The 13,025-nt window shown below is 41.2% G+C and overlaps 1 protein-coding gene across 1 annotated transcript in view; it reads right to left on the bottom strand.

Moving 5' to 3' along the window:
* LOC143811728 (glycophorin-C-like) overlaps positions 1 to 5,548 on the bottom strand; it is a 48,166-nt gene extending 42,618 nt beyond the window's left edge. The window contains exon 1 of the mRNA XM_077293249.1: positions 5,392 to 5,548. Within this exon, the coding sequence (XP_077149364.1) occupies positions 5,392 to 5,428 (37 nt within the window). The 5' untranslated portion in view covers positions 5,429 to 5,548. The remainder of the gene's footprint in view (positions 1 to 5,391) is intronic.
* Positions 5,549 to 13,025: the final 7,477 nt, after the last annotated feature.

Below are 13,025 nucleotides of genomic sequence, written 5' to 3'. Positions count from 1 at the left end.
AATACTGCTCCTATGTACAAGAATATAACTACTATAATACTGCTCCTATGTACAAGAATATGACTACTATAATACTGCTCCTATGTACAAGAATATAACTACTATAATACTGCTCCTATGTACAAGAATATAACTACTATAATACTGCCACTATGTACAAGAATATAACTACTATAATACTGCTCCTATGTACAAGAATATAACTACTATAATACTGCTTCTATGTACAAGAAAATAACTACTATAATACTGCCACTATGTACAAGAATATAGCTACTATAATACTGCTCCTATGTACAAGAATATAACTACTATAATACTGCTCCTATGTACAAGAATATATCTACTATAATACTGCTCCTATGTACAAGAATATAACTACTATAATACTGCTCCTATGTACAGGAATATAACTCCTATAATTTCAGGGTCACATGAGGGTAGATTCTCTCATGTGAGAGGCCAATTATGTTAATGACTCTCTGGTCAAACTCTAATTCAGCTTTGATATCTGAGTGTCAGCATAGTGTAAGCCAATTTTCTTTTGTGAGTCAGCAGAAATCAAACTGCACTCAGATGTCATCTGAGTGTTGTCCAATGTTTTCCACGCACGCATAGATTTGAATGGGTGAGTGCCATCTGGTTTGCGGAGCTTCTAGCAGCATGTGGAATCAGACTGAGAACAAATGCAGATCTGCACTGTATGTAGAACATTGGGCACAGTGCTATCTTCTGTAGCTGACAAACTCAGCTCTCCTGCAGCTGATTATTATCCCACATGATTTATTCTAATGTGTTATCGATCACATTCATTCACACTTTGAAGAACTGGGAGTCGTTTCCTTAAAGGCAGCAGTACAGAGGTGACCTGTGAGTCCAGCGAGCGCGGCTCCAACTTTTCACACTATTTTTTCGAGCCCAACCCTTTGCATATTTTCCATTTGAACAACACCCAAAATTCCAATAAAAATAATATCTTGTGTTACATTGTTCTTTTGAGATATTTGAGTAACATCCAATATCATCTCTGAAAGACATGATCATCCGGCTGTCTCAGGCTATGTTCACACGTTGCGTTTTTGCTGTGTTTTTTTTTTATGCAAAGTAAAAAGCTGATTTTTATAGTACCAGTAAAATCTCTGAGACTTGAGAAATTTCATGCACACACTTTTTTTTTCCTTGACTGAATTAAAAAACTGCAGTGTGTCACTTCTTTCTACGTTTTTGCAGAGTTTTTGCAACATTTTTTCACCCATAGAAAGCAATGAGTAAGTGTAAAAAATCAGCAAAATACATTGACATCAGTTGGTGCAGCGTTTTTTTTGTGTGAAAAAAAGCAGGATCAGCAGGATTTTTAACCCATTTTTTTAATTTTCTCTAATATAAACCAAAGTATCTTGGTGTCCTCACCTGAGAATAGCACTTAGAATTTAATACAGTTTGATTAAATTAGTGATATAAATTAAAGTATTGCTTGCAGGGATGTGTCACTTCCTCAGCAGTTTGCAGTAGTTTCAATACAATCAGTGTTTTACCAACAGGAGATTATCACAACCTGACTAGATCTCATGTGCAAGCCAGTCCAGCTAATCTGTGCAACTCTGTCCTCACTACTGATTTGCAGCTTACTGACAATATACACAGAAATCTGCCAATCAGGAGTGTGGGTGGGGTTATACACCACACAGCAGTCATAGCTCTGCTACATCTACATAGGGATTCTATCAAAACTGCACCAAGCAGCCCAGTAAGTGACACATTGCTGGAATCAGGATCTCTGACCCTACATCTTGCTACTCTCAGATTATATAGCAAAAATCTGCTTACTGATTTGCTTTAATAGCTCAAGAAAGGCTTAAAATGTCAATAAGCAGTAAATTGCAAAATGTCTTGTATTTACATGGGCTATCCAAGATATCCAAAGGTATCCTTTTAACAGAAGAAGACAGCTCGAGATCTCCGGATTTCAGGGAAAATATATATAGTGGCCCCCTGGATCGGTGCACAGGACCGGACGCAGGAATATCCTGTTTATATTAGGGGAAGACTGACTGTGCGGCCGTTACAGGAGAGAGCATGATGGAGCAATGTGCCTGTCTGTGTATCCTGAACCCCAGGACTGCAGGAAGGACGGCAGAACTGAGCGCACGGCGACAAGAGACGCATACACATTACGGATGACTTAAAAGGACCCGGAAGCTGAAATTAAAGACCATTAGGTCCAGTTCCCACAATGAATTTTCGGTTAATTGTTGACGCTACCTATTTTTGCTCCACAAAAAAAGCACAGCACCTTACAGATCCAGAAAAAGTGGATGAGATTTATTTCATTGCCATGCCCACTTTGATTTTTTTTTTTTTACGCCGCGTGTCTTGCAGAGCGTCTTTAAAGTCTGCAACGGGTCAGTTTCTCTTGCTGAAAATTGGAGTTTTATTTGCTGATTTTCCAAATCAACTGGAGCGAATTGTGGAAAATCTGCGGCATCAAAAATGCACCAAATACTGAACTGTGTGAACATGTTGAACATTTGCACCGAGAACCAGAGTGTTGGTGGGAACAGTGCTGCGTAAAGTACAACATTTTGAGGCATTATTGTGCACGTTTTTGATGCATATTTACTTAAGTTTTTTTTTTTTTACCATTCATTTCAATGAGTAAAAAATGCTGCCGATTTGAAAAAGAAAAAAAAAACTTTTATGGTAAGGAAAAAAATGAGTGTGAGATTTCAGATATTTCATTCACTTTGCTGGTATCTGTAAAGCGTTCTAAACCTAGTAAAATGCAGTGTGTGAACAAGCCCTAAGGGAGTTGTAGAATTTATCAAGGGTCCGCACAGGAGAAGCGGCATGCTCCCCGACTGCATGGAGTAGTGGTAAGGGGGTGGGGAATAAGAGGTTAATGGTCAGGGATTTAGGCAACAAGATTAGAGGGATAAGTAGTTAATAATTGGAGAAGTGGAACATGATGGGTTGATTAATGGAGGTCAGGAGTCCTGCCTGATTGTTATTTATGGCACTCCTGGGATGGGTGGTCTCAATTCTTTCCAGGGCTTGGTTAAGGATGTTTGTTGTTCTGCACCCACCCAGCTTCATGTGTTGTGTCCACCTGTAAGTTTTCTATAAAAATAAGTCACAAGATTTGGATGAATTGTTTGGTGGCAGTCATTACTAGGTGGTGAGGGATCATTGGCAATCAGAGGTTAGTTACGCTGGGCATACGACCCCTTCGGTCAAATTTAAAAAAGGGGCCATTTTCCGAGACCCCTAGTGTCTCCTTTTTTCGTGATCTCAGGTTGGGTGAGGGCTTATTTTTTGTGAGCCAAGCTGACATTTTTAATGATACCATTTTGGTGAGGATAAGATCTTTTGATCGCCCGTTATTGCATTTTAATGCAATGTTGCGGTGACCAAAAAAATTAATTTATGCCTGATATCGGAAAGGGGTTAAAGGGAACCTGTCAGCAGAATTATGCACAGTAACCAACAGTGTCAGGTCAGCGGTGTTCTACTGAGTAAAATGATACCTTGGTTGATGAAATCCGTCTTGTGGTTGTAGTTTAATCTTTATTTTCAGTTTTGCGTTAAAACATCTATCTATCTATCTATCTATCTATCTATCTATCTATCTATCTATCTATCTATCTATCTATCTATCTATCTATCTATCTATCTATCTATCTCAATACTCATGCTCTGGGGCGGCCTGTGGGGGGGTCTTCATGTGGTGCTCTGATTAGGCATTCATCTGTATGGCTTCTGACAGGTCACTGATCCCTCACTGACCTGCCCCTGCTTTACATAATGAATATTGCACATATTTAAAAAAAAATCCATTTTTTTTCTGTAGCAAGATGCACCTGTGCAGTAGCAGCTATTGGATTGCGAATAGCTGCTACTGCGCAGGCACTGTCGGCAACATTTTCAAACTGAGGTTTTTTTAGGAATTTATCAGTGACCTGTCAGAAGCCATATTAGTGAATACCTTATCAGAGCAACCCAAGAAGACCCCCCCCCCCCTCCACAGGCCGCCCTGGAGCAGGAAAATCTCATTAACTAAAAACTATAAATACAGATTACACAACAACCACAAGACTGATTTCATCACCAGGTATCAGTGTAATCAGTATAATGGTGCCACCCTGTCACTGTCTGTAGGTTACTGTGCACAATCCTGCTGACAGGTTCCCATTAAGAGCCAGAACTTTTTTTGTTTGTTTTCTATCCACATATCTGTATGAGGGTTTGTTCTTTTTTCCAGTTTTTTTTATATGCGATGAGCTGTAGATTTTGACTGACTTCAATCGCTTTACCAACTTAAAAATTCTAAATAAAATCCAAGGTTGGTGAAAAAACACACAATTCCTCCATAATTTTACCATCACTTCCACCATTATTTTGGGGGTTTTATTTTTATTACGTTAATTTTGTGGTAAAAATGACCTGCCAGCATGATTCCACATCTCAGTACGATTTATGGCAATACCAAACCTGAATTGTTTTCTACTCATGGATCAGACCGTTTATGGACACACCAGTACCAAAAAATCTTACTTATCTTATTACTTTAATTATTTTTTTTTTTTTAACTGTAGACGTGTGTGTTTTATTTGATTGTGGGGTTTTTTTTACTTTTTTTTAGTTTAAAACCCTATTTTAATGACCTTCTTCTAGTCCCCATAAAGGACTGTGACTGGGCAGTGCATGAGTACCAGTATGGCAGCACGCTGCGGAAGGCCCCTGAATGGCATCCTATGGTCACATCACAAAAGAAGTGATGGGTATTGGGCAGGATCACTTTTATTGGGTGAATATCTCCAATTTCTGCTAGCTACAATCACTACTGTCAGAGACCTCTCCTGATCGCTCCACCCATCTTGACCCATTCCATGGCGATCACGTCCGTCATGGAGGGTGAAGGGATTAAACAGTGCTCTTGTAATGTGCATTTCAGTGGCTGTATTCAGGGTAGCTGCCTAGGGGAGGCGAAAGTGACCAATTTATAGACTATAAAAACTATTAATAGAGGACTCAACTGTACAGACATGCATGTTTGATTCATGGATGTTTCTGGGTTCTTTAGGGATCGAACCAATGGGAGGGCATTCTGAAAATTCTACGATGGCCACCACAAAAATTTGTCACATCCCTGCCTGCGTTTCTGTAACTTAACTGGTTAATGCATAAGAGTCTGTGGTAATTTTTTTTGCATTATTCCAACTTGGTTGGGTCCCTGTAGGCTTTGACTTATGACTCAACCTTCTGAGTTGAGTTTTGCATTGCAAGATTCATCTCCCTGTTTTCTTTGTACCGCGAGTGGCGTTTGCATCGGTGTCTCTGGCAGTGAGGAGGTTAACCCATGCATGTGAGGTCATGTAGGCAGCTCATACTCACAGCTTGGAGAAGTGATACTCTCATCAGGTGCAGGCATGGTCACAGATCCCTCCTGGGCTTCTGCTAGTGATGGTGGCTGCAGCAAGGCTTCTGGAGCAGGACTCCTGTACAGGCAGTTTCCTGACCTCTGTAGAGAAATAACATGTGTTGGGGGGTTGTGGATCATACAGGAGGGAGGGGCGCACAACTTTACAGATAACAGGAACTGTTTTTAGGCTGCTATCAGGGCTGCTTTTCTGCAGAGTAGGATGTACAAAAAAACAAAGGACTGCAGGAGGAATTTCCAGAGATTAGACTAGCAAAAAAACAAATGTACAATAAGTAACGTACAAAAAATACAATCAAAACAGAAATAAACTGGATTAAAAACAAACATATATGTACAAAAACATTAATACAAAACATAACTAAAAGAGAAATAAACTGAAATAGATACAAAATAACAAAACAGAAATAACAAATAAAAGATAAAGTACAATGAAAGCTGAAAAAAGATGGAATAAATACAAAAATATGAAGAAAACATAAATAACAAAGATAAAATGACAAAAATGTAACCAAAATAGAAATAAACTGAAATGCAAAAAAAATAATGAAAACAAAGTACGGTACTGTTACATACTTGGGTTGATAACCAGTTCATGCAGCTTTACATGAACACCCGATTCTTACACTATGGCTGGTCCAAACAACGAAAGCAATTGTTACCATCCACCTCTCGTGTCTCCCCTTTTTCCTATAGATTGTAAGCTTGCGAGCAGGGCCCTCATTCCTCTTGTGCTTATTGTAATGCTGTAATGTCTATTTTATGTACAAGTCCCCTCTAAAATGTAAAGTGCTGCGGAATATGTTGGTGCTATAGAAATAAAATTATTATTATTAAATTACAAATAAAGCTAAAATAAATAAAGTACAAATATATACCGTATATACTCGAGTATAAGCCGAGATTTTCAGCCCATTTTTTTGGGCTGAAAGTCCCCCTCTCGGCTTATACTCGAGTCATACCCAGGGGTCGGCAGGGGAGGGGGAACAGGGGCTGTCTAATTATACTCACCTGCTCCTGGCGTGGTCCCTGGCTCCCCGGCGCCCCAGCTTCTTCCTGTACTGAGCGGTCACATGGTACCGCTCATTACAGTAATGAATAGCGGCTCTACCTCCCATAGTGGTGGAGAAGCATATTCATTACTGTAATGAGCGGTAACTTGCGGTGACCGCTCAGTACAGGAAGAAGTTGCGGTGCCGGAGAACCAGGGACTGCGCCAGGAGCAGGTGAGTATAATGGGGAGGGGGAGCGCTGCGCGATATTCACCTGCTCCCCGTTCCTAGCCCCGCTCCGTCTTCAGCGTCTTCTGCAGTGACACTCAGGTCAGAGGGCGCGGTGACGTGGTTAGTGTGTGCCCTCTGCCTGAACATCAGTGCAGAAGACGCTGAAGATGGAGCGGCGCCGGAACGAAGTCAGGTGAATATTGAAAGTGCCGGGGGCCAGAGCGACGGAGAGGTAAGTATGTGATTTTTTATTTTTTTTTTTATCGCAGCAACAGCAAATGGGGTAAGTCAGTGTCTGTATGGAGCATCTTATGGGGCCATAATCAACGTTTGTGCAGCACTATATGGGACAAGTGTCTGTATGGAGCATCTTATGGGACCATAATCAACGTTTGTGGAGCATTATATGGGGCAAATGTGTCTATGGAGCATCTTATGGGGCCATTATTAACCCTTGTGCAGCATTATATGGGGCATATTTTAATATGGGGCATCTTATGGGGCCATCATGAACTGTATGGAGCATTATATGGGGCTCCTGATTCAATGTGGATATTCAAAAACACTTAACCTACTGATGTCTCAATTAATTTTACTTTTATTGGTATCTATTTTTACTTTTGACATTTACTGGTAGCTGCTGCTTTTCCCACCCTAGGCTTATACTAGAGTCATTAAGTTTTCCCAGTTTTTTGTGGCAAAATTAGGGGGGTCGGCATATACTCGGGTCGGCTAATACTCGAGTATATACGGTAACTAAAATAGAAATAGACTACAATAAATACAAAAATAAATTGAAAAGAGAAATTAAGCTTAAATAAATAAAATACAAAAGTATAGAAAGCAAAGACATATAACATAAATTAAGTGCAAACATAACTAAAAAAGAAAAAAGTGCAAAAAATACAAAAATGAAATAAAGAAGAAGAAAAAAAAAATATATAATATATATATATTCTCATACTAAAATATAATCAAAACATTAACAAATTGGAAGAAATTAAAAATGTAAAAAAAATGTAACAAAATAGATAAATATAAAATAAATACAAACATACGGTAACTGAAAAAGAAATAAAATGCAAAAATATAGCAAAAAAAATAAATTGGAAAGAAATACAAGTTTATAACAAAAAAAATAGAAACTGAAATAAAATAAACATGATATATAAAAAAAACCTTAAAAATATTATTAATTTAAAATATTTACTTTAAAAAATTGCCAATTTGGGCTTATGGGTGTGTTAACTTTTTTTTTGGTGCACCACGCACACTGATAGAATGCTTATTTTGGCTCCATTGTCCGAACGATGTCCTGAATGCCACATTTGAAGACTGTGGCTGGGGTCACACATGGCGTAAGACAATACGCCACGTATTATACGTCCGTACTACGGCCGTAATACGGAGAAATGTTCCCAAAATAGTGATCCGTAGTCAGGGTGTGTCAGCGTATTTTGCGCATGGCATCCTCCGTATGTAATCCGTATGGCATCCGTACTGCGAGATTTTCGCGCAGGCTTGCAAAACCGACATCTAATGGATTTATGTGCTCAAATGTTCGGGAAAACATATATACAGTATATATATATACATATATATATATATATATATATATATATATATATATATATATATATATATATATATATATATATATGTCATTGTGACACATATATATATATATTCTGTATTTAGATTTCAATCAGCGCGATATCTGTGAACAGCCGGTAATTCAATTGCCGGCTTTTCATTTCTCCTGCACAAACCCGACAGGATATGAGACATGGTTTACATACAGTAAACCATCTCATATCCCCCTTTTTTTTGCATATTCCACACTACTAATGTTAGTAGTGTGTATGTGCAAAATTTCTGCGCTGTAGCTGCTGAAATAAAGGGTTAAATGGCGGAAAAAATTGGCGTGGGCTCCCGCGCAATTTTCTCCGCCAGACCGGTAAAGCCAGTGACTGAGGGCAGATATTAATAGCCAGGAGAGGGTCCATGGTTATTGGCCCCCCCGTGGCTAAAACCATCTGCCCCCAGCCACCCCAGAAAAGGCACATCTGGAAGATGCGCCTATTCTGGCACTTGGCCACTCTCTTCCCACTCCCTGTAGCGGTGGGATATGGGGTAATGAAGGGTTAATGCCACCTTGCTATTGGAAGGTGACATTAAGCCAGATTAATGATGGAGAGGCGTCAATTATGACACCTCTCCATTATTAATCCAATTGTAGGAAAGGGTTAAAAAACACACACACACATGATTGAAAAGTATTTTAATGAAATAAACACAGCGGTTGTTGTAATAATTTATTGTTCTCTCAAATCCATTTGCAGTCCCTCGCTTGGCAACATAATAAACGCACAAGATACATACCTTCTGATGTACTGTCAGGTCCAACGATGTAATCCATCTGAAGGGGTTAACTAATATTACAGGCAGGAGCCCTGCTAAATGCAGCTGTGCTCCGTGCCTGTAATCCCCGGCGAATGAATGAAATGTAGGTCATTGACCTACATTTCATTCATTCGCGGTGAGGCGCCCTCTGGTGGATGTTCTCATGAACTGCAGCCTGGGAACTTTTTCCCACGCTCCAGGTCATATGAGGACATCCACCAGGGGGCGCATCACCGCGACTGAAGGAAATGTAGGTCAATGACCTACATTTCATTCATTCGCCGGGGATTACAGGCACGGAGCACCGCTGCATTTAGCAGGGCTCCTGCCTGTAATATTAGTTAACCCCTTCAGATGGATTACATCGTTGGACCTGACAGTACATCAGAAGGTATGTATCTTGTGCGTTTATTATGTTGCCAAGCGAGGGACTGCAAATGGATTTGAGAGAACAATAAATTATTACAACAACCGCTGTGTTTATTTCATTAAAATACTTTTCAATCATGTGTGTGTGTGTTTTTTAACCCTTTCCTACAATTGGATTAATAATGGAGAGGTGTCATAATTGACGCCTCTCCATCATTAATCTGGCTTAATGTCACCTTCCAATAGCAAGGTGGCATTAACCCTTCATTACCCCATATCCCACCGCTACAGGGAGTGGGAAGAGAGTGGCCAAGTGCCAGAATAGGCGCATCTTCCAGATGTGCCTTTTCTGGGGTGGCTGGGGGCAGATGTTTTTAGTCACGGGGGGGCCAATAACCATGGACCCTCTCCTGGCTATTTAATATCTGCCCTCAGTCACTGGCTTTACCGCTCTGGCGGAGAAAATTGCGCGGGAGCCCACGCCAATTTTTTCCGCCATTTAACCCTTTATTTCAGCAGCTACAGCGCTGAAATTTTGCACATACACACTACTAACATTAGTAGTGTGGAATATGCAAAAAAAAAGGGGATATGAGATGGTTTACTGTATGTAAACCACGTCTCATATCCTGTCGGGTTTGTGCAGGAGAAATGAAAAGCCGGCAATTGAATTACCGACTTTTCACTAACAGCGCTGCGTATTTCTCGCAAGTCACACTGCTGGTCCGTGTGGAATCCGTATTTTTCTCGCCCCCATAGACTTTCATTGGCGTATTATTTGCGCAATACGCTGACAAACGCAGCATGCTGCGATTTTGTACGGCCGTAGAACGCCGTATAATACTGAACCGTAATATACGGCTAATAGGAGCAGCCCCATTGAGAAGCATTGTGCCGTATGTAATGCGAGTTTTACGTACGTAGTTTTTGCGCTCTTACGTACGTAAAACACGCATGTGTGACCCCAGCCTAATAATGGACCATTGTAGTCACTACAGAAGTCATATTAGGGACAACAGGAGCAGCATAAGGGACTGAGGTGGAATCCGTCAGGTAAATTCTGTGTATCTTGCAGCTTCCTAAATGACTGTGCCAGTTATCCTGCCCACACAGCTGAACAGCTGCCCCTTTTATTGTCCAGGAACATTATGCAGGATGGCTGTATGTAGTCCTTTGGTGGAGTGGGGGCAGGGTGTCTGCACACTTGTTGTAGAGTGGGCGAGTTCCACATTTTTGAAAGTTTAAGTCTGGAAACAGTTGCTCTTAAAATTTCTCAGCCCTCCCCGATACTAATAATATTTCGGAGAGTCTTCCAACAGCTGCAGAGAGGAATAAGCCCCTCACAGCTTGAGGAGTTCCTCACCCAACATGACCTGCGCATGACACGGCCATTGAGGGAATGTTCACACACAGCTTTTTGGAGTCATAAAAATCTGATGTGGGTGGTTTTTTGTTTTTGTTTTTTAGCTTTGATTTCTATAGGACCTTTGGCACCTGATTGGCTCTTATCTTAATCTGCCTCAAACTAGTGAAATGTTATTTCTTTTTTTTACATGCAGAAATCTTCAAGATATCAACACCAAAACGTAAAGAAAAAAAAATAGTCACCCGGACAGCAAAGTGGATTTTGCGTCGATGTGGAGAGGAAAATAACTTCAAGAGTTTTTATAACAATTTTTTTACGTGGATTTTGGAGCAGCTCTGCTTTGAAATCATCTTTTAAAAAACCTCAACATTAGCGGCCTCATTTAGACATCAATAAGTCATCTACATGTTTTATTCATGTTTTTCACGGAACGTCACCGTTCTATTCCATGGTGCTGTTCACATGTTTTGTTGTTTTTTGTAGATGTTAGGGCTGTCCCACACGTCCAGATAATTCCGGTACCGGAATAATCGGTACCGGAGTTATCCGTGTCCGTGTGCCTGGGAACTCACAGAGGCCATACGAGCGGGACACGTGTGCCGCCCGTATGGCGAGTGGGTACCACACGGAGCGTGTGGTACCCACTCTGCATGGTGCTGAAGCTGCGATTCATATCCTCTCTGCAGTAGCGTTTGCTGCAGAGAAAATATGAAGAATAGTGTTAAAAATAAAGATCTATGTGTCCGCCGCCCCCCCACCCCCTGTGCGCCCCCCCGCTGGTCAGAAAATACTTACCCGGGTCCCCCGTCGGCTGTCGCTCCTTCCTGGTCTGGCCGCGGCTTCTCCTGCATGCGGTCACGTGGGCCCGATCATTTACAGTCATGAATATGTGGCTCCACCTCACATAGGGGCGGAGCCGACTATTCATGATTGTAAATGATCGGCCCCACGTGACCGCATACAGTAGGAGGCGCGGCCAGACCAGGAAGGAGCGAGGGAGCGGGTAAGTATTTTCTGACCAGCGGGGGGGCGCACAGGGGGTGGGGGGGCGGCGGACACATGGATCTTTATTTTTAACACTATTCTTCATATTTTCTCTATAGCAAACGCTGCTGCAGGGAAGATATGAATACCGGCTTCAGCACCATGTGGGGGGGACAGCGCTTACTGTAGCGCTGTCTCCTGCACGCACACGGACCCCAGACGGAGAATGTCCGTGTGAGGTCCGTGTTTTACGCGGACCCATTGACTCTATTGGGTCCGTGTAAAACGTGCGCTCCCACGAACACTGACATGTCTCCGTGTTTGGCACACGGAGACACGGTCCGCAAAAAATCAATGACATCTGCACAGATGCATTGATTTTTATGGGTCTACGTGTGTCAGTGTCTCCGGTACGTGAGGAAACTGTCACCTCACGTACCGGAATCACTGACGTGTGAAACCGGCCTTATTGTGTATCCATGAAAGACGAGGGGATGTATCTATTTTTTATACAAGTCATACAGATCATTATGACACACATCATTTTATTGTTTCCTGAAAATCATAGAGAGCAATAAATTCTGTAAAGGAAAAGCTTTGCTATTTTTTTTTTTTTCATACAAGAAATAAGTGGTAGTAAAAATGGACACTGACCAAAAATCTGACCCAAATACTGTTGTGTGCCAAGAGGTTGAACGCAAAATAAATAGTCTTGCAATTTTCATACTAACCACTGGGTTTTTTTTAGGCTTATACTTTGTCTTATTAGGAAGAGTTTTCAGCAGGCTCCTTATCAGCAGAGGCAGGTCACACCTCTGTATACAGTTTATAATGCAGGATCCACCAATCACAATAGGGGATGTCACAGCTCACCTCCTCCCCCTCTCTTCACAACGATCTCTGCACATGCTCATTACATGCTTAGAGGGGTTGTCCACTACTAGGACAACCCCTTCTTGATCGAAATGTTTAGCCCAAATAAAATAAAAAAAAATGTAACTATACTCATCTCCTGTTCCGGCGCCGCTCAAGCAGTGTCAGCTCTCGTGGTCCCATTGCTCTGGTGCTGTGGAATGACACGTGGTACGGATTGAACATGAAGAGGAAGCCAAGGCTGCAGCTAATATTCATATAGTTTTTATTTTATTTTATCAGGGCCCAACAATTAGTTCAAGAAAGGATTGTCCTAGTAGTGGACCACCCATTTCAGCTCAAAAGATAGAGTCCGCATCTGTTCATCGTG

The sequence above is a fragment of the Ranitomeya variabilis genome, chromosome 1 (genome assembly GCF_051348905.1).
Source record: "Ranitomeya variabilis isolate aRanVar5 chromosome 1, aRanVar5.hap1, whole genome shotgun sequence".
Classification (NCBI taxonomy): Eukaryota; Metazoa; Chordata; class Amphibia; order Anura; family Dendrobatidae; genus Ranitomeya; species Ranitomeya variabilis.
The sequence above is the reverse complement of the archived record's forward strand: the minus strand, read 5'-3'. Positions and strand labels throughout refer to the sequence as shown.